The 25807-nt window shown below is 41.7% G+C and overlaps 1 protein-coding gene across 1 annotated transcript; it reads left to right on the top strand.

Moving 5' to 3' along the window:
- Positions 1-1675: 1675 nt before the first annotated feature.
- Positions 1676-24517, top strand: TNFSF11 (TNF superfamily member 11). The gene is made up of 5 exons (XM_005487306.4): positions 1676-2104; positions 10322-10489; positions 16925-16970; positions 17054-17152; positions 22212-24517. Exons 1-5 carry the CDS (start codon positions 1886-1888, stop codon positions 22631-22633), a joined length of 954 nt encoding a protein of 317 aa, XP_005487363.2. The 5' UTR covers positions 1676-1885; the 3' UTR covers positions 22634-24517.
- Positions 24518-25807: the final 1290 nt, after the last annotated feature.

Genomic DNA, 25807 nt, shown 5'->3' with positions numbered 1-25807 from the left:
TGTCATCAGATCTTCATAGCTCTTCACTGAAAGTCTCCTTTTGTTTCCTTCTGCAAGAATATAGAAGAGCACCTTAAGGTGGCAAGAGCTGACATAATTTTTTTCCATCTTCATTAGGAAGAAATTTGATCTCTAGAATGAAAAAATCTGAGATCTTTCTTGAGTTCCTTCTCATAGGAAAGCATAAAAAATCACATGCTGGCATCACTGATACTATCCTAAATTCTTTATAAATTGTTTTATAACTAATTGAACTGGATTTTAAAAACTATGTAGACCCTTGAAAACCCCCATTTAAAAATTTCTTTCTGAAAGAATTGTTTTTGTAGACCAATGTAAAATTGATTTAGGAGGGTGCAGCTCACTCTAATGTGAGATTATTTTCATGGTTATTTTACAGGTGGTAGTGGCTATTTTGTCTTTTTTTTTTTAGAAAAGTTGAGACACAGTTACAGGAACACTTCCTCCAATTGGACTACAGATCACAGTGCTCCCAACGTTTCCCAGAATAAAAGCAAGCATTTACATAGAAGAAACAGTGGTAGATATTCAAGGTTGGGGTATTCCTCTCAATGGCTTTGTGGTGGGTGATGTTGAGATGCAGCTCCCCTCATCATCATTTCTAAGGTGCTGTCTTGTAGGTGAAGGAATTGCCCTTGCACTATTTGGGTTCAGTGTTAAACATCAGTTCCCTCTGATAGTGATTTGTTGCATGGTGGTTTGGTGAGTTCCAGTTTCCTTTACTTTGTTGGAGCTCATAATTACGTCAGGTTCTGTCAATCTCTCAGGAAGGTAAAATTTTCTCAGTTTCTTAGATTAGAGAGCCCTAAACAGGATATTGTGGCACGTGTTTGAGTTGAAACGCAGACTTCTTCCTACAGACAAGATGACCTGTAAGACAGATCTGTGTCATTCTCCCATGTTCCTCAAAGCCTGAGCTGGACTTCAACTCATTTTTATATCTGGCCTGAACAGGACTCCGAGAGGACAAGAAGAAAGAAAATGGCCACAAACTGTAGCATGGCTTTATGAAGAAGAGGTTTTGGTATTGAATGTAAGCTGAGACATAGAGAGCACCAGAAGATGCTCCTAACCAAGGGATCAGAAATGTAGTGGGAGATGAGGAGGCTCTGAGCTGGTTTCACTGGCAGCCAGGTGCCAGCACACCTTTGCCATGTCTTTAACCCCTTCCTTTAACACGATTGTGAACTGCATTGCTTCTTTGGACAGTGCAAGTCACTTGTGCTCATTTTAGCCTGGCTGGAGTGAGGAGCGAGTGAGACTGGGAGGGGTTAGCAGCCTTTCAGTCCCCGAGGGCTTGGACCCACCGAAGGGGCCAGGGGATGCGCACCCGAGGTGCACGCTGACTGCACACACCGGGAATTCACGGGACAGGGACCCTGCAGATGCACCCAGGGGCTCAGGGAACCCTCGGCTGACGGGGCCGCCTGGGCGGAGCGCAGACCTGAGCGGGGCAAGGGAGCGGGGGGCAGCAGCAGGCGGCGGAGGCAGGGCTGCCCGCGGCGCTCACCCCGGGGCGCAGGGCTGCGCGGGGCGGGGCAGCGCCGACCGCCATCCGCGGGCGACCTGCCCGGCGGCGGGGCCGGGGCACGGGGGGCAGGGGCGGGCCGGTGGGGGCCGGTCCGTGCTCAGGGAGGCGAGGCGAGGCAAGGCGAGGCGAGGCGAGGAGGGGGCGGCGGTGGTGCGTGTGGCGGCGGGCGGGAGGAGGAGGAGGAGGAGGGCGGCCGGGGCGCGCCGCCCGGGGCTGATTGGCCGCCCCGTTTATAAGAGGTGCCCGGCCGGCGCGGCCAGGTTGTTTGCCGGCGCTGGGGAGCTCGGCGGAGCCGCGTGTGGAGCCGTCGGAGCGGAGCGGAGCTGAGCTGCGATGCGTCGCGCCAGCCGAGACTACACCAAGTACTTGCGCGGCTCCGAGGAGCTGGGCAGCGGCGCCGCCCACGAGAGCGCCCCGGCGCCGCCGCCGCCCCCGCCGCCCGCGCACCCGCACCCGCCGCCCGCGTCCCGCTCCCTGCTCGCCGCCCTCGTCCTGCTGGGGCTCGGGCAGGTGGTCTGCAGCGTCGCCCTCTTCCTCTACTTCCGAGCGCAGGTAAGCGGGAGCCGGCGCGGCCGCCTCGCACCCTGCAGAACAGGGCAAGGCCCTCGTGCCGGTGCGATCGAGGGGATAAATTAAAGAGAAACAAACAAAAAGTTTTAGAAGACGGTTCTCTGTCTCTAAAGTTGATGCAGTTCTGAGATGGGTCGGGCCAATGGGCTCCCAGTGCCCTGCCCAGCGTGTGCAGTGCCCTGATCCCTGGGGCTGCTCAGTACGAGGGTTCCAGGTAGCTCTCCGGGGATCGGGTGCATTTTGGGGTACCGGGCTTCGCCGCCAGGTTGGATATGAGGGGTTCCCTGACTCAAAAAGCAATTTAGTCATAATCCTTCACCTGAAGTCTTGCAGGGCTTTGGTTTTTAACGATCAGCTTTCAGTTATCCCCTGGAGAGAATTTTGGCATTGGGATAGACAAAGTTTTTATAGACAAAGTTTCTTCGCCCAGAAGGTGATGCACTGGAACAGGCTGCGCAGGGAAGTGGTTACAGCACCAAGCCTGACAGAGTTCTAGAGATGTTTGGATGATGCTCTCATGTACATGGTGGGATTTTTGGAGATGGTGCTCTGTGGGGTCAGGAGTTGGACTCGCTGATTCCTGAAGGTCCCTTCCAACTCTGCATAATCAGCGATTCTGTGGTATGGCTGAGGTGCTTGGCTGCCGTAAATGTTTCACCAGCAGGAGAAATTAGTTTAAGGACAAAAAAAGATCGTCATGCAACACCACTGGTGATGGTTTGTCACTCAGGCTCCGCAGGGGCGCTGCAGAGGAGCTGGGTCTGTGTGCCCGTGGGCATCCGCCAGAGGTGCCTGCCGCGGCTCAGGAGCTTTTCCTGGGATCCTGGGGGTGCCTGGGAGAGCCGCACCTCACCTGCCGGCCCCCGAGTGTGCCGGGGTGGCTCGGCAGAGGCAGCGGTGCGTGCGAGGGCAGCGCGGGAGTGTCGCTGTGGGGGCAGATAAGGTGATGAGCGGTTGGGCTTTCGGGGAGCGGAGCACTCGGCTTCTTGGAAATGGCTCGGCTGCCTGGATTCCCTCGCTGCTGCATCTCCTGCCCTGCAAAGCTGAGCCCTCTCGGAGGAAGTGGGGAGCTGCCAGCGAGTTGGTTCTCAGGGCTAGGTGTTAGATTTCTGCTTGGCTTTATTGTCGGATGCTAGCTAGTTCTGTTGATGTGGCTCTCACTGCCGTCATGGAAGTGGTGCTTCTGTTGTGTGTACTTTTCATTTGAAGTCGGCACAGACTGGAAACCTGTTTCTTTCGGTTTACTTTCTAGGTAGGGGCACTTGATCTTGAGGTAGCAGGCTGGATTTCTTAACTAAGTGCACTCTGAAAGCAGGTGTTGCACAAGTGTATACCCACTTAATCAGATGAGTGACTGTCAAATATACAGTAACGCTGCTGATAATTTAGTATGCGGACTAATTCATATTTTCTTACTGACAATGACTTTGTGTTTTCCATTTTTCGAAAAATAAAAATGTACCGGCAGTACAGCACTTAGTTAATCATAACTTGTATATTTCAGAAGAGTGACATCTAATTTCTGGGACTCATTGTAAAGTAGCTTAAAGCTACTTGTTTGCTTGACAGTGAAATAAATTAATGCCTGCTTCAACTTGTGACAGGGGAATGTTTTTCACTCCAGATGTTCATGAACCTGAAAAGACATTCTTGTCAAAACACAGCTCAGAGATGCACAGCTGTGTGTTCATTAGGGGGATCGAGAGCCATTGCAATCAAAACAACTAATCAAAGTGTACCCCCTTATGAAAGGCTCTTCCTGACAGGTACATATTAGGGTTTCATGTGTGCCTAACAAAGGGTAAAAAAGAACCATAATGGCTATTTTTTTTCCTGCTTCATTGATTTTAAAAAATGGCATGGTTCAGGTGTAACTCTGCATTTGACAGGTTAATTCTCTTGCTAACTTCTTGTTCCTGTAGATTTGGAGTAGTGCTATTGAATGGAGTCTTTCATAAATTTGAATTTCCAAAACATCTAAAGAGGTGTTATAACTCGATGTAGGCTTGACTGAAGTCATTGCCTAAAAAAATTTAATGGAGAAAATTAAATCAATGAAAAATAGAATAATAAGTATACTCTTGAATTTAAGTACATAATTAACTATAAGAAGATATGATAATTCATATTTGTTCACCATTTCTAATTGTGGAATAATATAGATGGAAAAACATAGTAGGTCCTGCAGCAGTTAATTCTTATTTCACACTCTTTGAGATGTATTTTATTTAAGTGGCACATGATCAGACCTCTTTCTTTTGGAAAGATTTCTGTGATGTTTGATTTTATTAAGCTACTTCAATTTGACCTTTTCAGAGTAAATTTCAGCTATCTACATTTGTACTTTAATAACAGAACTTAATTATTTTTAATTAATTTTGTTGAAATAATGGGGCATTAGTAGTAGTAGCTGTGGATGAAAAGATTTTAATTGTTTGCTTGGTAAATTAAGCAAATGTGAATTAGAAAGATTTGACTGTATAGGCTGATGTTAAGAAATTATATATCTTATAGAAGCTCTTTAAACCTTATCTAAGAGTCTGAGTAAACTCTGACTCAGTTTTATCACTCACATTTTGTCTGTATTCGCATAAAATCATTTGGGCTGGATCATGACATCGTATAAGCTGAGACAATACTTGAGGTTTTGGTTTTTCCTTAATTTTGTTTATTTTGTGGCTTGAGCATTTGGAATTTCACAAGACACATAACTAAGACTGACACGGGTAAACACATATTTGTGGCCAAGAAATAATGCAGTGCCATGCAAGTGAGACAATGAGCTGGTATGGCGAAAAAGAAAGAAAAAAAAAAAGGCAACAAGTTCAAATTTTACCAGTATTCTCATAATAGTGTACTGAAATGTTAAAACATTAGCATGTTTAATCCATGCTTTTTGGTCTATCCTGTGCAGTGTACTGAATCCCAGAAATTAAACAATAAAGAAATGTATTTGTCTTAAGCATTTATTTTGCCTATACTTTGAGGAGTATTTTCTCATTATCTATAAAAATGCCATTAAAATTTAGTTAAGATACCCAGAGCAGCTGGAGGTCGTCACTCGATACAGATTCATGCACAGCACAGGGTGAGAGAAGTATTTTCTTTAACTTTGACTGATAAATGCTGAGGTTTAGTCTCCAAAAGCTTAGCTTTTAAGCTTTTCTTTCTGGCCCATTTCCTTAGTGCACTTAGATTTCAGAAGAGTAGGCATCTGGTCTAACACTGACTGAGCTGGAGAGCGGTGAAGCAAATTGAAACTGCTCAAAATTGAATGTGGTGGCTGTGTGTCTAATGCTCACAGTTTAAGCTAGACCTCCAAGAGTGTGCACTTTTCCCATTAAAAAAAGTCTGTCCAAATTTCAAGTATTCTACCAGATTGAAGAGGTCACAGTTGGATTAGTGGTGACCTGGAAGACCAGTTTTTATTGTCATTTCATGCTTATGTGGAATTCTTGTGGTATGTTTTCAAACTATTACCTTTCAGACTTCAGTTGAAGTTTTGTGAGCATTGTGGCTAACAGAAAAAACAGCTTGCTGGGGATTGTTAACATCTTTCAGAAGACTGAAAGAGCCCCTTCTTGGTGCTTAAGAAAGGTCATGGAGTGCAAAGTGATATTTGATAGTCTGGAAAGTGGTTTAAGTCTGAAAAAAGTGCAAGTATAGATTTTAAACATTTATTGTAAGGAGGAAGTATTTAATGCAATATTGTAACAGTGCATAATTGATGCAAAATTTAATAGTAAAGCTGGGTGGAATGTATTGTATCTCTTAAAATCAAACTTTTTAGTCCTTTTTACATCGGAAAATTGGTTCTTAATTCTGTAAGGTAATCTAACCCATGATGCTGGAGTTCATTTTGGCTGCCCTGAAGTGGCTGAATAGTGTCCAGAAATGCAACTAGAATGATGAGAGATGCTGAAAACCAGGGGCACTGAACAGTCTGACCTGATTTCAAGGTCAGGCAAAGCAGATATTAAAAATAAGCTAGACACTCCTCTCTTTAGTTTAATTCCTCTACTGTATTTAGAATACTTCATACTTTATAAAGCTTTCTCCTTTATTTGTGTTTGCATCTTGATATTTCTTCCAGATATTAAATCTTTAGGACTTTTTGCTGAAGGTGCTCTGCCCTGCAAGTTAGCAAGCTGCTTCTGGTATAATTCATCATAATTTTCTCATTCTATAGAAGTTCTTCTAAAAACTCTCTTGGAAATTTTTCTGTGCATCACTACTTCCCCAGTTTTGATCTCAATGCTTGGTAGCGCTTGTTTACAGCCTTGGTAGTTCAGTGCCTGTTCCTTGTAAAGACTTATGGTGCAGGATTTCTGAGAAGTCCTTTTCAGGCAAGTGAGCTGATTTTCGTAGTTAAATGTGGTGAAGACTATTCTGGAAGGTATTCTTTGAAAAAGGTGAGGGCAGCAGGTGCGTTAGCTTAGTCCCAAGATCAGAGTTTCCCCTTATCAAGCAGTAACTCTGGAGACTTGTAGTTTTTGTCAGGGTGGGCTGCACAGCTCCAGGTTGCTGAAACTGTCGGCTGCAGTGTTCCCATTAAGCCTTCAGTTTTTCACCTGTAGGTGCAGAGATGCTGGATTTCTGTCTTATGCCTTGAGCAGAAAAACTGTAAACTGAGCAAGGGATTCTGTGCAGTCTGCTGTTACTGTAGTGATACAGTATTGTGTGACACATTTGAATGATTGCTGATAGCAATTAGTCTATGCTGGCATGATTTGTCATGCTGGACACTCAGGCCTTTACAAATTTCATTATTTTTGTGCTGTAAAACCTAGTTTTCTTGCCTGTAATTCAGAAGATGTGTTTTAATACACCCAAAACTGGGACAGTAGTCTCTGTCTAGTAGAATTATTGATACAAGTTAGTATTTATTGGCAGTTATTTGCTGTAACTTTCTATGTTCTATTCTGTGATCTGTGTAGAGGGCAGAAGACTCAGATACCCAGATCCTGTTAAGAGACATCAGTTCAGTCAGGTCTCTAATGATCCCAGCATGAAAGGTTACATTTGAAATAAAGGGTCCTAATTTGGGTCCCTCAGTAGCAGAAGTGTATCATCAAACTGGAAGGTGTCCAGCAGAAAACCACTGTGGACAGGTAGGAAACCTCATGTATAAAAGAATGGAGAGCTGGATTCTTTCACAAAGAGCAGACTAAGGTGAGGGAGGCTAATCACTGTTTGTAGCTACCTGAAGACAGTCAGGCTCTTCAGAAACATGCTGCAGAAACAAGAGGCAAAGTCATAAATTGCACCAAGGATATAAAACCCAAGGCAAGTTTTTTTTTACACACCAGAAGTGGTGAAGTTTTAGGACAGTTTGTCCAGAGAAGCTGAAAGTCTTCCTTGATGGACATTCCCCAAAGCTTGTCTAGAAAAGGCCTTAACCCACCTGGCCTGAGTTACAGGTTGGCCTTGCTTCAAGCAGGGGGCTGGACTAGAGACATCCAAAGGTACCTTCCAACCCAGGTCATTCTGCATTAACTGCCTTTTAGCGCTGTTGGTAAACATTTTGTGCTTTTTTTTTTTTTTTGTTCTTTCTATTTTATTTCTTTTTTATGATGTTTAGTTTATTTTGGTTGATTTTCTGGGTTCTGAAAGCAAGTGGAACATAGTGTGAGGGATGCTTGAAGAGTTCACTTTTACAGTCAGTTAAAGCTAGTGCTGCCTTCCTGATATTTCATTCTTATACCCATCCCTGTACTGACTCTGATGCTTATCTGATATATCTGGAGTGACTTGGTTTTCTGGAAGTAATCTTAAAGGAAATTAGACCAGCAAAAATTCCTCCCTTGCTACTGATTTAGAAGAGGAGACTGGAATCCAGGAATTAAAATCTGTGGTGAAGGGGGTGAGAGCAGAGAGGTGCTGATTTAGATCTCCTTATGCAGTTAATGAGGCTGCACTGCACTAGCTGACTTCAGAAGGCATTAGTGTAGGTTTTTAGCACTTAATTCATAGAGCTGAAATGGCTTTTCACAGATTTTCTGTGGGGATTATGGGGATTCAACTGTCAGGCCATCACAGGAAGATGTTACTGCCTCCAAGGCATTCTGTATCTCATCACTACGCCTCTGGTCAAAGCTGTGGCATCTTATGATCTTCAGGTGAACCTTCAATGACCTGTTTCATTCCAGATCTGCAGGGATGACTGAGACAGCTAAACCAGGCTACAGCATCTGACGCTGGTCTGGATTAATTGGGCAAAGAGCTTTCCATCTGGAGACTTGAGCAGAAGGGTGGTGATGGAGGAGACAGCATTTGGTACCGCTGTCTGTGCAACAAGTGTGTCTCTGCTGTGTGCTACTATAGGGTGGCTGCCCGGGTGCTGTAGACTTTAATTCAGCTCTGTTATCCTAACCTTACACTTTTAAGTTAAACAATTAATTTTTTCGGTGGTTAGGGAGTTGAGTTTATGTTCCTGTAAGCAAATGATATGCTTGATTCACTCTGGCTGTTTTGTATTGAGAAAAACTTCCTCCTGATATGGTGTTTTGTTCAGCTCTGTGTTAAAGAAAACTGAGCACTAGGCATCATCCATAATGTCTTGGTATTTCTGCATTGCAGTTACAAATAACCTTTTGTAATTCTCAGGTAGAAGTCTTCTTTCTAGCTAAAGAAAGACAGAAGTCAATGTTCTTCAATAGGCCAGCTGATACAATTAGGGAGCCTAGACTAAGAGTTTGGGTGCAAAACCCCTTCTTTAAGTCTGAAGTAAAAGCAGAATAAATGCAAGTTGAGAACAATTTCTGGGAGTCCTAGGCCATCTCCGAAAGATAGTTGTTAATCTCTTCAGTGTAATGGATTTGGAGTGTGTAGAAAAAAAAAAGGTGAAATGGTTTAAATAGTTTTTGTGCAATAAAATGCTGTCAAGGTACAATTCTAATCATTGGATTATCTTCCAGTTTATCTAAGTGATAGAACACAGGATTTAAAAATGTACTTGATTCAGTCACAAGGACTGATTGATAAAAATGTATTGCAGATACTCTAAACTTACCATTCCTTGTCCAGTGCTGCAGAGGTGTCTTGTGGCGCAGTTTAGCCATCTTTTGGTCTTTAACTTTTGCTGTCTTGCTGTCTTTATGACTATTTCACACAGCAATATCTCTTGCCACTATCATGTCTTAATCCCAGCTGGCAACTAAGTCTCAGACCAGCTGCTCACTCCCTGATGGCATTCTGGAGAGAATTGGAAGAGTAAAAGTGAGAACTCATGGGTTGAGATAAAGAAAATTTTAAAGATAAAGAAAAAGCTGCAAGTGCAAAGGAAGCAGAATATGAAGGCAGGTGTTTAGCCATCCCTAGGACAGCAGACATAAAATGACTTGGGAAGACAAATGCCATCATTCCAAATGTCTCTCCTTTCCTCCTTCCCCCACCTTTACATCCTGAGCATGATGCCATATGGTCTGGGGTGTCCCTTTGGCCAGTTCTGGTCAGCTGTCCTGGCTGTGTCCTGTCCCAGCTCCTTGTGTACCCCCAGCCCTGTCACTGGTGGGGTGAGAGGCAGAAAAGGCCCTGACTCAGCGTCAGCCCTGCTCAGCTGTAACAAACACATCCCTGTGTTACCAGCACTGTTTTGGTCACAAATGCAAAACACAGCCCCATACCAGCCACTGTAAAGAAAATTAACTCTATCCACCATGAGCACATCCATATACATAAAACAGTTCCAGTGATAGCTGACTGACAGCTTCAGTGATATAATTTCAGTGAAAAAATAGTTTCAGCGATAACTTCTGTGTCTTCTCTTGAAAATGATGTGCTATACACCCACATACATACTGTCCCCGTGTTTCTCTACTTGACCTTCAGGTGTCATCATACAAACAATAGCTTTTGAGGTAGGATAACTGTGCATGTTTCCTGCTAAAATAACTGTGATATTGCCCTGAGTGGCTGAAATACAGAATTCAGAATTATTGACTTTACCATAAGAGTGGGATTTATCTTTAACTTTTGAAAGTCACATACCTAGTCTAAACTAATGAAATAGGCAGCACCAGGAGATAATTCATTCTCCTATCTCACATGTTTGTTGGATGTTGGGAACTTTTTCTCTTTACACTGCTTATGATTTAATTAGAATTTAAATAATAAACTTAGCCGGGGGCCAAACTTGTAGGTGGTTGAAAAGTGTCTCTAACATTTAAAACTGTGGTTGTGCTTATGTTTTTGTTTCAGATGGACCCTACTAGAATTTCAAAAGAACATGCACACTGTGTCAGAACACTTTTTGGACACCAGGAAAGTACAGATTTGCATGATGCCTCCTTTGAAAGTCAAGAAGCAAAGTTAGTGCCAGAATCCTGTAGAAGTGTGAAACAGGCTCTCCAAAGGGCGGTGCAGAGGGTAAGTGGCACAGACAGTGTGTTCTTTATTTCATGGTCCTGTTGAAATTAAAACATTTTTTCTGAAATCTGTATTCAGAGGTAAATTCTATAAATTATTTCCTGGTGTTTTATCCAGGATTGTATTGTATTTGCTGATGAATCTGGTAGTGGCTAACCAATTCTGTATTTAAGCATATTTTATTTACTTTATTTTTCTTTTAAGAAAGGAAGACTTGAAGTTGTACTAAGAAAACTGATTGAAGTTAGGTGATTACCCATTCTGACATTTGGATGGGCCTGAAGAGTAGTAATTTATTCTAATATTTGTATAGGTTTTCCAGATGCTCATAACAGGTGTCAGTTCCACATTGTTTTCAAGGGAATCTTCCAAACAAGATTCTCCTAAGTCAAAGTCATCAGCAAGCAAAATACTACCTGAAGGAAAAGGAGATAGCATTTGCTCTCATTTGCTCTTGTTTCTTTTTCTGGAGTCCAAAGTGAGGCTCAGTTCCTGCTTTGGTTTTGCTCACTTTGCCAGTTCTGTGTTCTGTGCAGGCCATTCTTACATTGGCAGAGGACCTCCTTGGCCATAGCATGATAACTGGGTGGTCTTTGTCCAGGAATTGAGAATGACAGGTTGTTCCCAACACAAATGACAAAAGAAGTCAGCCCTAATGAAGAAGCCTAGGCAAGCTGGAAATATGCCACAATCCCCTTTTACTGCAGTTACTGCCTTTGATCTCTTTTTGTGTTCATTATAGTGTTTAGTGCTAATTATGGGCTGTGTAACAGATGGATGTCTGCTATGGTATTTGGTTTTTCTGGCTTATCAGACCCATTACAACTTTACTGCCTCGCATCTTCATAGGACTGGCAGTTTTTCATTAAGAGTACTACATAAGATTTGAGCTGAGCTCACATATGCTTTAGCATGAGCTGTACTTGACTTAAATCTACAGCATATGAATTGTGCTAATGTGATGTGTGGTTTTAACAGAGAACTCTAAGTGACGGATCTTTTTGTGAATAAAACACAGAGATACATAGGAGTCTTGTCGCTTTTGCTAGCCACCTCCTTCAAGAGCTTTAGGGGAAAACAAAGGGTTATTTCTGTAGGATTAGGTCTTCCCTCCTGCATTTTTTAGAGCCTCTCACGAAGCACCTACATATGTGCTGTGTGCTGGGCTGCTCCTTCATTCGTGACAGAGGAAGGAGCTTGTTACAGTAAGTCAATGGGGAGCCCTGTGTTCTGGTTATTTGCTGCTGGTTACTCAACAAAGGCACTGGCTTTAGCTGAGGCTTTATATCCTGCCAGTCTGGATGGAGGTTAAATGCTGCAGTGTCCGTGGCCAGGACAAGTAGTGAGTAGGGATAACTTTTTTGGCTGATCGCTATTAGTTTGAGAACAATAAAATTTCCCTTGCCAAAGTAATTAGACTCTGAATTTCCTTTGAGTGCAGTGGAGTTTATTAAGCAGCAGCACCAGTGGTCTGGATGCTTTGTCATCTTGTATCAATGACAGAGAAAGAAATAAATAGGAAGGTGGTGACCTGAGGCTTTTTACATCTTGTCGGTACAGCAGAGAAGTGAAAGTAACAGTGTCAAGGCAGAATTATACTTTATCATCATCTGTAAATTCTGCCTTTCAGACACCCTGCAACGATGAAGAGCAGAGATGCAGCTATAACTTACTTGCAGTTGCACGCATTCCTTTGTGTGTGGATCCAGCTAATGTGACTTAAAGGAGGTTTCCTGTTGTCTGTGCTTTCTTCACTTTCCTTAAGGAGAATAAAAAATCTAACCTGTGTGTTTTAAGAACCAGTATCCTTATTTGAACTGGCAGCATGCTAAGTGACTAAAATGGAGCATTTCAAAATACCATTTATGTTTTTTAATTTTTCAATATATTGTGTTTTGCAATCCGAGCTGTTCAGGAAATGAAAATAGACAAATTTCTTTTGCTCAGGTTTATGGTCTGGTTACAGCTTCTGGCTTCCTGTGCCAGTTCTCATCGGTTTTCTTTGCACACCTGTAGACAGAGTGCTTAATGTAAAGCAGAGATTGATGTTGAAAGTGGAAGTGCTCTTATGAAAACCAGTGTAGTAGGGCTGCAAGATCCAGACTAGAAATACTTGTCTCCTGAAAAAGTAATAGCTTTTTCCTTTTAATCAGAATCTAATGATTGATTCCTTAACATATGCTGTGATAAAAATTCTGCTTAAGGATCAGCTTACTAAGTAGAGAGAATATTTTCAATATTGCATATAAACTTGCAAGCAGACAAATAATATACTTTCCTAGCCAGTCTGTTTGCTTAATTTTTTTCCATGTAACCCTGAAAAAGTTTTGGCAGTCCAGATGCTCTAACCACAGTCCTTATGAAGTCTGTTATGAGCCTGGAGTAGAAAGGACTACAAACATATCTTGGGTCAATCCATAAGTAACTTTGCTTGGCAGGGCTCCCAGGTTCTAGCTGCTTGTGGAGTTCAGGCATAAGCTGTTCTCCCACATGGCAACAGAGTGCTTTGCTAGACCTCCAGGGCAGCATTTATAAAGAGATCTATATACTTAGCAGACATTTAAAGAGCACATAGTTATGGACCAAGTAAAGGTTTCACAAGTGATTGCTGTAAGTTGTTAAAATTTCACCTACAATTTTGTAGGTTTTCATCCTCCAGCCTTACATGCCTTTTTTTTTTTTTTTTAACTTGCAAGCAGTAGACTACTCATTTGGAGAGAGGTTTTATTGCTGGTCTCTAAGCTGCAGTCTGAATATAGGCTCATGTACTTTTTATTTTACTTCCTTCCTGATTAGCATTCTTCAGATTGCTGAATTTCCGGCAAGAGAATCAGATACTTCTTCCTGGTATCAGCTGTACTTAAAGCACTTGGTAATAAAAGAGTTAAGTGCTTAAAGAAACTTTAAGATCACATCTGAAGCAGTAAGTGAGTGTCCAGAAGTTCTCTTCTCATTGTTCTCTAAAGGCTACTTAGAGCTGCTCAAAGTAGATTCTGAGATATTTAGATAAAAGCTAAAAGAGACTAAAAACCTTTCACAAATGTCATGTCTTCAGGTGTAGCCTTGTCTCTGCATCCTCAGCATTGGACATAAGTTCAAGAGCAGCAGGTATTTTTGCAGCCTGCTGTGGATGAGGTAGCAAGCAGTTCCCAACTTTCCAGGCACTTAAAACATGATTTTTAACTGTAAAATGAGAAAGTTTTGGAGCTTCTTAATGGCCTTTTTTTTTTTTTTTTTTTATGAAGGGAAGTTATGTTTTTCATTTTGGCGACTGACTCCTTGTCTGTTGTTTAAACAATGAGTATGTGGAGGAGGTTGGAATGTGGGAAGCAGGCCAGCAGAATTGACTTGGTGGGCAGTGAGCAAATGACAAAGGTGTACAAGTGCAGCTTGTCATAAGATTAAGAGTGGGGTGATTTTTGTGTACAGTTCTGCTAAAAATAACTGAACAGCTTGGTATCACACACGCTTCTGTGGATGGCAGTCTTGAGAGAAGTTGCTGGTAATGTTTTGTCAGCAGTTTTCATGCCATTATAGCAGTGTCTTAGTCACGGGTTCCGTTGAGTTGTTTCTGCCTCCTTAATGAGCCTCTACATTGTGAGTAAGTGTGAGACACCTAATAACATTCAGGAGCTAAAAAATACAGTGGATACTTGGGTGATTTGAGAAATCACAGCTCTTAATTCCTTGCAATAAGAATACCAGGGGATTTTATAATCCCATTAAGAGGCTATCTTCAAATATCCACTGAAAAATATCCTTCAGGGTCAGAAGCAAGTACAGTTACATGCTTTTTTAAGGTAGGTTATGTATCAGCACCTTGGAACTGTAGGAACATCAAGTAAGAAAAAAAATCAAGACGTGTTTAACTGCTTATTCTTTAGGAGGAAACCTACAACTCTGTATCTGTTTTCTTGGGACTAATTAGTGGTTTTTGCCTTCATTTTGGAAGCTGGGGCAACATAACAGAAAGAATATCAATCTTTGATGAGGCTGGTCAGAATCAAGTAAAGAACTTGACACTAGTCTGGAGCTTAGAGAGCTGCTGGAGGATTTTGTTTTCTGGCCACAGTCTTGCCACTTCTGATCCAGTGATAGGCTCACAGAAGAGTCAATGAACAATTGGCTCAAACCTCCCAGCTTTGGTGTTGTTAGTGCTATGATCTAACCAGTTGAGCTGATCTTGAATTCCAGACAAGGAGAGTTGTGGACCCAGGTCCTCCTGGGTAGCTGTCCTGCTTACAGCTGCAGATGAACAGCACCACCACCAGTTAGAAAGGAGAGCAGCTCAGACTGATTTCATGAGGACCAGAGCCATTCTGTGTGGAAGATAAGCTGAGTCAGGCTGCTGGGTTTCAGAAGGTGAGGTATTCAGCTGCTTAAGCTAGAGCATCTTTGGAAATGTGCAGAAGCAGAACTGAAGGCTCCTGAGGAAAATGTAAGCTAAAACGAGAATAGCAGTCCACCAATTCAGGCCTTTCAAGGGCCGAGCAATTATCAGTCATGGGATTTTTCTTTTTTTTCTTAGTACCAAGTCTAGATCATAGGAGATTAGAATGTATGTGGTTCTTTTTGGATCTGCTCAGTAGGCTTTCCAGGCCAGGACACTGTCACATCCTCCCAAAGGAAAGGATATTGAAACAAACTTCACATCTGAGAAGTTTCCAGTAAGAAAGCAAGAAGACAGACATGTCTCTCCTTCAAGGGAAAAGGGGCTGAGATAGGTGTGCTGCAATAATCTCTGAGAATGTGGTCTATCTCCCAGGCTCTCTTTGCTTTACATCCTGTTCTCTTCAGGATGGAGGCCTTTGTCGTTTTTCACAGTACCTAGTATTTGCATTCTCTTGTCATCTTCCTATTTCTTACTCAAATGTGGCTAGTGGCTGATGCTGACATGCAGCTCCTAGAATTGAACTTCATTTTCGTGCTCCTAGAACTGACATTGAAGTAGGAAGATCAGAGAAGCAAAGTGAATGTAATGTGGGAAGTGGATGTGAGTTTTGCTGCTTTTGAAGTTGTGATTCTTCTGCTTTTCTTCTCGTCTTTACAGCAAAAAGCATCTTCATGATTCTTATCTATGAAATAAGCATATCTCAGCTGAAGCATTATGCTTTGATAGTCATACTACAACTTCCACACAACTGTGGCTTTTCATTTTGGTTTAACATTTAAACACCTACTGAAAGTGGAAAGTGAGAGTAATAAATGCACCAGCCAAGGCACTACATATTTCACTGTGGTTGCAAAACTACATAAAAGCAGGACTTCAGGTGTTTTCAGAGCAGAATTTCAAATTCTGAAACACCCCAGTGATTGAGAGCACAGTGGGACTTTGCTGATCTGGCCAAGTGTGAAATGTATTTCATATACATGGATTGAATCAGGCAAACAGCAGTGTGTGAGGCATAAAGATGAAATAAAGGACCACTCCTAGGTTCAAAGAGGGCTGTCTTCAGCAAAATGTTTCCTTTTACTAAACACCTTCTTGACAGCTCCATGATATGAGGTATTCAGAATAACCAACATATTACCCCTGTTTTTTTAGAAAACAGACAGAGTCATGGGGAAAAGGGAGACAGAACTGAGGGTTGAGCTTAATACTAAACTTAGTCTAGGCTTGTAACAACATCAGGCTGCTTAAATTTTGAAATCTGCTGGTTTTATCTTTTTCTCAAGAGGAGGTGTGAATGATTAAAAGCAAAGCTTTTTGTGGTGCCTGATGTTTGCATTTTGTGCTGGTTTTGGGTCCAGGTAGCATAGTTCTTATTCATGTTAAAATGTATCTGCAGCTAAGAATTACACCCTTTTGAAGTCTGGCACCCAGCCCTTTGGTCCAGTATGGATGATACCTAATCCTTCAGTTCCTGCATACCTGGTTAGAAGTGAGCCTTGATTGCAAAGCCTTGTAGCCTTCCTTGTTGGTGAGGCATGGAGGCTTGCATTCACCTCATCACAAATGAAATTCAGAGTTTAGCTATCCTTAATTGTTAGAGTGATTACACACTAGTTCCTGTATAGAAATGCCTCTTTCCTTGCCTTTAGACTCCAAGTCATTAAATCAGTTCATAAATTCCATTGTTTGATGTGATGCCTTCTTATCAATCATTGTTCCATTATACTTAGAGAAATACTCCAAGTACAGTAAGTAGAAAAGGTTTTAAATGTCCTGTCACCACTACAGCAAATCATGCAGTGATTATACATACTAGCATTTCTATCTGCCTTTATTAGAATTACCAAATTACTAGGTGTAATTTGATTCTGTGTACCTGTTACATGAATCCTGTAAATCTGATAATTTATATCCCAGACATCTGAATGTGCTGCAGGTAGAACAGTGTCCTCAGATAAATGCACAGACTATTGTAAGTGTGCAAACTAGACATTGTTATGAAACCAAGAAAGCATCAAAGCAATGTCTCCTTCTCATTTTAGGAGGTCCAGCGTGCTATGGGAAGAACGCCACCAAGACCAGAAAAAGGTAGATACTGGTTTATGAATAAGCAATATTTTAGTTCCAATAAACTTGTCTTTTTGGGATAATGCATTTTTTTTTATCCCTAGCTGCAATGGAGGCAATAGGACTTGAACTGTACAAGAGGAACAAACCTGAGAAGCAGCCATTTGCCCATCTCATTATTGATGATAAGAATATTCCATCTGGTAAGTTCATTTTTTAAGTGAATACTTCCAGTACTAATATAAATGTATCAAAAGTGAAGTATGTGAAGATATTTCAGCAAAACAGCAACAGACTGGGACTTCAGAAATGGCTTTTGATAGTCAGAATGAATTGGATGCATTAAAGAATTTCAGAGGCAGCAGGAGTAGTGGTTAAAGGAGGATGGCTCCCCTTTGTATCAGCCTTGTGCTGATTTGTAATAGCCTCCATTTCAAATTGCCCTTTTTCTTGACTAACCTCTGAGGGGCAAATCCTGCCCCTTTGTGCTGTCTTCAGGTGAGGAAGATCCACATTGAATGGTCTCCTCTAAAGTTTCCCATTTTCCTTTGGCCTGTAGGGCCCATCAGGAGTTTTTCACTCCCACTGGACTCCAGCCATGAGGATGCATGCATACATACAAGCATGTACCAGCACAAACATTGCCCAAACTACTGAGCAGGGGGAAAAAAATTGTTCTTGTGGCTTTTATCTGCCCCTGTGGAAGAGGATGGCATTCTTTTATCTTGCCAGAGCTCTTATTTTCTGCACACAAGTATTCAGATGGCTTTGTGAATATCCTTGCTAGTACAATACCAGACAACAAGATGTGAGTCTGCCTTGGAACACTTTCCAGAGGAAAAGATTTATTCCTAACATTTTAAGATAGTGTTAGAACAGTTTTAGTTTTTGCCCTGGGGCACTGTCAGTTGAGATTTTTTGCTGTATTCTCAATGCTGTGTTCTCAACAGTTGGTGTGGTAAAAGTAAACCAGAGTTTTTTCTGAAGCTGTTAGGTAGGGGATCTTAAGAAGGGCTGCATTGATCACCACTGTCTTCTTTCTCTGAAGATTTATATGTTCTGCAGGGCTGAACTCATTGTTAATTGAGCTATGCACATTGATTTTCTGTTTTATATAACAAAACCAAAGGGGAATGGTGTGTTGAGACTTGAAATCTGAGATTTTAGCAGCCTGCATAGTAATACCTTGCTCTTGCTCTATTTAAAGACAAAGCACTTCTGTACAGCTTCTTGCCTGGAGGGATAGGATTCTTTCAAGTGCATTGGCATTGCCACAATCCAGAGCTTTATAGCAGAGAGCTTAAACAGCTTGTCAGATGGCAGTCAGAACTTCCACAGGCTTTCTTGTTAGCTCAAATGCCTCCTGACAATCTTCTATTTTAGTCAGATTTTGGCTTTGACCTACTTTTCAGTAGGTCAATAGTAGAGGATTCAGTGTCAGTAAACTTACCTTAGCATTTTCTCTTTGGAAGGTTTCAGTTAATTTGCTAGTCATCGAAACAGATCACTCATCTGCAGAAGTGGAGTGTGTGTCAGTGTTACAGTCTGAAATCCACCTTTTTCTGTGGGGAATTTATTTGCTGCTTACCTGGATGTTGCTTAGACTGTAATTTTACAACTGTAATTTACAGCAGCTGTTAATTTTTACATTAGCCTTGCATTAGCCTTCAAGGGTGTGGCACAGCACATCTATGGGTGATGGCCAGGGAGATGTTGTTCTTTTTTTCTGCAGATGAACTCCTTGTCAGTGGGATGAGCTGTGCATGTACTCCCTCCCCTCTGATCTGACTTTTGCCTCTTTCAGAAGAGCATTGCCAGGAGTTAATCCGTGAGCACAGCTTCTGCAGCCCCTGTGGGCATTGCAGCAGTGCAGGGCTGCATCCTTAGGGATAGCAGGAGCTCTGAGCCTGCTGGTTGTGAGACACTTCAATATCATGCTCACTGGCATGAGGCAGTACCCACTTGGCTGGGCAGCACAGAGATTAGTGACAGTCATAAAGACAGGCTTTCTCTTTTGGGAAAGAAAAATTTGCCTGCAGGGTCACCGGGAGTTTTTCCTCTGCCATCTTTTCTCTGACTGCAAATGGCAATTTCTGTTTTCTTCCCCTGATTCTTTACCCTGCATGTCTGAAATCCATCTGAATTGTTTTCTGCCATCCCTGAGTGGATAGATCTGTTCTTGGTATTTTAAGGTTCTCTACTGTCATCAAACTCATCCAGAATAAACAGTACCAGGGAAAAAAAAAACAAGTCTTCATCACTGTTAAACAGGATTTTAAGCAGTTTTCTACTGAACACCTTTAATGAAGGGGCCACTGAGCAGTGTCAGTGAGAGAACATTTTGCTTTGACTTGGTTCACAATAATGTAAGGCCTCAAGTGGACTTTTGCAGCTGGGGGGAGATTACCCTTCTCAGGTCATGGTGTCCTGTCCCCACCCACCCTTTGGCACAGAAGCAGTAGTGGTTTGGCTTGCTCTGTGTATTTTTTAAGTTTGCTGCCTTAGGTTAGCGCTGAATGCTTGCTGGTTGGTTTTTACCATAGTTCACTATAAATGTTACCTAGGTTTTAAATGAAAACTGTGAATTTTGGTTTATAAATTGATTACAGAAATTAGTCACTGCTTAAAGGGGAAAATTGCAAACAGAAATAAATATAAATGTTAAATATATCATTTGGGGTGTGAATTGATACCTTTAGCTGTCTAAGGAAATGCTGTAGTATTCTGAGCTATTTACAGCTGCAGGTTTGACTTAGGTGCCCTTTGCCTCCAAAAGACTTTTCAGGGCAAACAGTACTTTGGTCCTGTTTTCAGGCTTTATTTATACCTGAAAACTACTAGGGTGCAAACAGATTATCAAAACAGGGCTCCTTTTTCCTCTGTTCCACTCACATCAGCTTCCTTCTTGCTAATTTATTTTATTTAACTCATTTGTATTAGTCTTAGTTCAAGCTCACAAAAAAACAAGACATTGTTTTTATTTATCTTCAGTTTTGAGAAGAAGTGTGCATTGTCTTGAATTCTTATATAAAGCGTTTTGCCCTGTCTGGAGGTTCATTTTGTTCATTGTCCCCCAGCCACTTCCTTCGCTGTCAACAGGACTTAGCTTGTGCTGTTTTTTTCATGGTTCCAAAGTAAATAATTTTCTAGAAGATACTGTATTGCAGCAATTTTGTTTGTCCCATGGCTTGGGTTATGTGTCAGAGTTTCTGATACATAACATTCATGGACAGCAGATCCAGCGCTTACACTCTCCAGTTTCCTGCACTTTGTTTCAATGTACTGCTTGTTTTGCTGTCTCCAAATCTAGGTGTGTTACCACCAGAAGTGCTGAGAACCTGCTTGCTCCTTCCATTGCAGGCTGCATGGCATAACCCCTACCAGAGCATCTTTGTGCTCTGCTGCTGCCTGTGGCACACCTCTTCTGGAGCTCTGAATTGTGGCAAACTGCCTGTCTGCTTCAGCACATGTGATCACAGCATTATAGTATAGCTTGGAAGGGACTTCCAGAAGTTATCTGTACAAATCCTTTGCTCAAAACAGAGAGTCATCTCCCATCCTCTCTTGGCCTGTTCCCTGAGCGCCCAAATTGTGTAACCAAAATTCACCCAGAGCCCCTCTCTCAGTTACAAGCAACTGTGGCACCTATTTGCTCTCTTTCCCCTTCTTCAGCAGAACATCTTCCCACTGAGGATTTCTTCAAAATTGTAGCTTGACTGGCAGCTAAAAAGTTGACTTGTCACGTAAATAAAACTTGCCTAGCAACTACCCAGTGTGCCACCAGGCAGTCAAGGCATGCCCTTCTGTTCTGTCATAAGTGTGCATTTGTGTCCTGTATCTAATGTGCCTATCTTCTGATCCAGGTAGTGATTTTTTTGTTGTCCTCCTCATCTTGAAGATAGCATGGGGCAGTATTTCTCCCAGACTTAATGCTGTGCAGATGAATTTCTGTAATTTCCTCAGGTGTTCCCGGTGCTTCAGAGGTGCACTCTGGTACCCCTAACTCAGTATATTTTGCAGGTGAATAATTACAGGCTCAGGGACTTAAGATCTTGCTGTCTTTTCCAGTTAATTGATGGATTTCAGATGGTTTTTTTTTGAGGCACTGCAGAGAAGTTGGCTTCTCTGTCTGTTCTTGCTTTCCTAATTTCTACCTGGCTGCACTAGACCCATAGGGGAGCAGCTATTTGTGATCCCCCTTTGACAGTGCTTTTGCTTCTGTTTTGTGGAAGAATGCCAGAAGGTTTTTGTTCTGGGCTGCTGTTGAAGTATTCCTCTCACATGGAAAAGCTGCTTGCCCTTGGCAGTTAGGGGAGATTCATCTTTCTCAAATCCCCCTATTCCTGCTTCCCCTCCCTTTCTGCACAGACCTGATGGGGTCCTGGGGCATGGTTCTGTACATGCTCGAAGGAGAGGGCACTGAGCCTTGCTGTGTGCCATGGAAAGTTTGCTAAGGATGGACTGTTTCTCTGGTACCTGTGTGAACCCACTGCTGCAGGAGGGAGCAAGCTTGTGTGTGCTGAAAATTACTAGGGGTTAGGGGGACAAGTTGGCCACCTCCCATCTGTTGTGTTATGCCCTGGCTGTTACCCTGAATAACAGAATGTTAGTGGCTTGTGCCTATCAGGAAGTTTGTCTTAAATACTTGAATTGCTGTGTGAAGTCTAGGCAACTCAGTGTGTAGTACTAAAGATGCACAACTGTACTGACCTTTCGCTGTTTTTTTGGTGTTATCAAATGAAAAATATGTTTACCTTTCTACCACTACAGTCATAAGAACAGAAAATATGGAAGGCTTCATAAGCTTTCTCTTTTGGGAATTGCCAGTTCAGCATTTTTTTCCAAATTTTAGTTATTCCTTTTCAACACCTGCATGTTAAAGAACAGTAACAAGTTTTTCACATTCCTCTCAACTATTTGTAACTTGACTAAAGTTTTAGGAAGAATGCAATGCCTGATCAGAGCTTGTCTCATGGTTGCTTTGCATAATCAGACCATAGGCCAAGAGGCTGTTTTGTACCATAGTCCATCAAGTGTTCTGCTGGGAGGGCACAGTTGTAAGTACCAAGCAAGATTTGGGAATGTATGGTGTAACAAAAGATTTTTTTTTTTTTTTAGGAATTTTTATCATAATTGTTTCATATTCACTTTAGCCTACAGAACTCCAGTTGCTATTGATTTTAAAAACATGGAAGTTGCTTTCTAAATATTGGGGTTTGTCAAATGTTTGTAAATAATCCTGTTTTTTTCTTTTGTCTCCAGGAACTCGCAAAGTGAACCTCACATCCTGGCATCATGACAAAGGCCAGGCAAACTTATCAAATATGACGTTCAATGATGGAAAACTGATTGTTAATCAAGATGGATTTTACTATCTTTATGCCAATATTTGTTTTAGACATCATGAAACTTCAGGAAACTTGACTAAAAGAGGGCTTCAGTTGATGGTTTATGTGGTAAAGACAAGCCTTAAAATAAGGCGCTTGGATGTGTTGATGAAGGGAGGAAGCACCAAATACTGGTCAGGAAATTCAGAATTTCATTTTTATTCTGTAAATGTAGGGGGATTTTTTAAATTAAAATCCGGAGAAATGATAAGTATCCAGGTATCAAACCCATTGCTACTGGATTCTTCGCAAGAAGCAACTTACTTTGGAGCATTTAAAGTTAGAGATTTAGATTGAATCTTTTTTTAGTGTGCTGAAAATTTGAGTTTTTAGTTGTCCAAAAACAACTTGAAGAACTGAAAATCTTCTGCAGCCCAATTACATCTGTATAAGCCGTATAAAGACATGTTTTTGTCCCATGTAAATTCCAGCAGGAGTCCTGCAAATACATGGAAGGGCAAAATTACACAGTTCTCCTGATGCAGTCTTAAAGCAGTTTTACTTCATTTGTCTCCACTGGCCTCACTAGTCATTGTGCCTTTTGCATTGCTGTAGTTGAAATCAAACCAATTAAAATTATTGAGCTTCTTGTTGCCAAGTTCTGCCCTGGTTACCCTTACTAGCTTTGGTGCAAATGTAGACAGGACAGAACTTGGCTCCCAACTTGTTTTTAGGGCTCCTTTTTGCTTGGGTTGAGTGTCTGACCCTGAGACAGCAAAGATGATGAAAGTGTGATTAATCCCATTGCATTTGATGTGGCTTTTCAGATGCTGAGTTAGGGCTGATTATGCTTTGCTGGATTAGGGTTGGAGAGCTCAGACCACGGCAGAAATGGCTTGGAGAACACTTAAACAGTCCAACTTAACTGTTACCTGATTAATAGGGCCATTCCAGGAAGAAGGGAGATCATCTGGTCTTGCAATTCTAAAAAGTTAATTACAGGTCATGTTGTTGTTGTTGCACAGTTAATTGCAAATATAGATTGCCAAAATATGACATGCCTTTAAAGTGTTACTTTGTGCCAGAACCTGCAAATACATTTTTTAAACAAAAAGTATGTATTTTTATATTCTGTAATATCTAAAGTTATATTTCAGATGTAATGTTTTGTGTAAAAAAAATGTAAATTATATTGTCCTATAGTATTTGATACAAAATATTTAAAATCTCTTGCTGTTTGTATATTTAATGTTTTAAACTGTCTTTATGTACAGACATGTTAAACTTGTGCACTTTTTAATCCCAATGGGAAAAAATGCAGCTATAAGAGATTGTTTGCAATTAGCAAATGTAATATATATCTTTGGTCTTCTTAACTTAATACATTTCTTTTAAACTTGTCAGTATTAAGGGAGATGAAATCACACCAATGCCATGAGTAATTATACCAGAATGCTGGTCACTGGGTGCCTTTTTAACCTGGAGGGTAATTAAGCTGGCATTATGTAAAAATGAAATTTAAAAATAATTAATATGTAGTAAGCCCTAGAAATGTTTTAGGGATATTTATAGTTATTGAGCAGGCATATTTTCCTACAACAAAATCTGCCAGTGTCAAATTCTGCAATTGAGCAGTAAATTTTTTAGCTTTGTTTCCTGAAAAAGTGAAGCTTAAGTCATTGCATTGCCTGTTCTTGTCTCTCACTGTAGCTTTTAAAACTCTGCACCCTTCTGCCAGCTTTGGCAGATGAATGGCAGAGTTAAGAGATATTCTGCAGGTTTTATGAGGACAGACAGCTGAGAACACCTCAGCCATTTATACATTAGTCAGTGGCTGGCCACTGTTGATTTTAGCCAAGAGATTGCCTGGGGAGACTCCTGCAGCCTGAGTTGTTGCTTGTACAGAGCTTGGCCAAGAGAGGTGGGTGGATGGAATCTGAGGGGGTGCAGGGGCCAGGGGGGAGGGCTGCAAGTACTGAGGTCATCTTTAGGGCACATCTGGACAGGGGGCAGCAACCTGTTGGGTAGGGGGATGAGGGAGGGTTTTCAAGTGTGTGTGCTCTCTATGGATGATGTGGGGAAAGCCCACTATTTATTGCAGTGGAAACCAAATCTGTAGGAATTGGGGCTTCATAAAAATCCTTAGGCTTGTAAATTTTTTTGTTGTTGTTGTTGAAGGAACTGAGTTGAATTCAAGCAATTATTTTATACTGTACAATAAACATTTCCTTTTAATGTTAATATTGTTTTCTTACAAAATACATTTCTAAGAAAAAAACAACTTTGTGATTTCTTTATTTTTGTGTATACCCATATTTCTTGTGCTCAGATTTCAGAATGTACAGTCTGGGAATGGTATAACTCTCTCAAGAAAACTGAGGCATAAATCAACTATTTTGAGACAATTACAATGAATTTTATGGAGTTTTGATTTGGCTTCAGATCTACATACACCACTTTCAAGTCAGGTTATATTTTTAGGGCTTGGAAATTCAGCTGAAACTGAAGGCTTCCCATGATGTTTCACATCTAACAGTTGTCAGTTCTAACCCACAGATGACTGAGCAATCTGAGGCTCTTTTTTTCTTTTCAGGGGCTACAGGTCACAATCATTTTTCCTACTATAAAGATGTCCAGTGGCAGGCTGGGAGAAGAATGCCTGTTCTGTGTCCTGGGGGTTTAAGTCACCCTCTGGGGAGGTAGAGATGGGGGTTCAAATGGTTTGAAAGTAAAGTTAGACTTAGCAGCTGATTTTAGCAAATGCCCACAGATGGTGTGATATGAAGGAGGGGAGCCCCCAGCACTAAATGTCACCCGAATGACAGTGGCTGTGGGCTGTGAGTGTGTTCTGGAGAAGGTCACAGGACCTGTAGCATGTGTTGAACCCCTGAGCACAGACTTGTTGGTTGTGTGTGCATCTTAAGCCACCAGAGCTGAGACAGTGTCTCCTGAGGCTCAGCTTAGCATGCATGTTCTCAAGAGGAGGCTGTAAGCATCTCAATTTCACAATACAGTATGAGGCTTTAAATTTCCCTTGCGCGACAACTTTGAAGCCTAAATTGTTTGAGGGTTGTGGTGGTTTTTGGGTTTTTTTCTTCCTTAGCATCTTCTGGCTGCAAGTTTTCCAGTAGTGTGATAGACTAGGTGGGAGGGTTGTGATGATGTCCTCATGGGGCTTTGTAGGCTGCTGTGAGAGTAACAATTAGAAGCCAAGCCCTTACTCTGCTCTCTGCAAAATAGAAATCAAGTAAGAGATCTCATTCTTCTGCCTGTTGTGCCTTGGTCCCTTCTTAGGTTTTGTGCATTCAAAAGGAAGCAGGAAGCTCCAGGTAGAGCTCTAGGTACAGTTTGACTTAGCTTTTTATATCAGAGAAGCCACAGATTGAAAATCTTCAGTCATGCAGTTTGAGGCAACCTGGGCACGTATTCCAAGATGATGAAACCTGACTGCGCTAGCACTGACCTTCCCAAAACCAAGTCTTCTCCCTAAAGTGTCAGTTCCTTGGTGTCTGCTTCATCAGAACACAATTA

The sequence above is a fragment of the Zonotrichia albicollis genome, chromosome 2 (genome assembly GCF_047830755.1).
Source record: "Zonotrichia albicollis isolate bZonAlb1 chromosome 2, bZonAlb1.hap1, whole genome shotgun sequence".
Taxonomy (NCBI): Eukaryota; Metazoa; Chordata; class Aves; order Passeriformes; family Passerellidae; genus Zonotrichia; species Zonotrichia albicollis.
Note: the sequence above shows the minus strand (reverse complement) of the source record. Positions and strands in the feature narration are given on the sequence as shown.

Bases quoted from the DNA above. Each gene is read 5' to 3' on its own strand.
- TNFSF11 (XM_005487306.4), top strand. From the start codon at position 1,886: ATGCGTCGCGCCAGCCGAGACTACACCAAGTACTTGCGCGGCTCCGAG. The intron at 16,971-17,053 runs GTAGATACTGGT...TTTTATCCCTAG, and splicing joins GCCACCAAGACCAGAAAAAG to CTGCAATGGAGGCAATAGGA. The intron at 17,153-22,211 runs GTAAGTTCATTT...TTTTGTCTCCAG, and splicing joins TGATAAGAATATTCCATCTG to GAACTCGCAAAGTGAACCTC.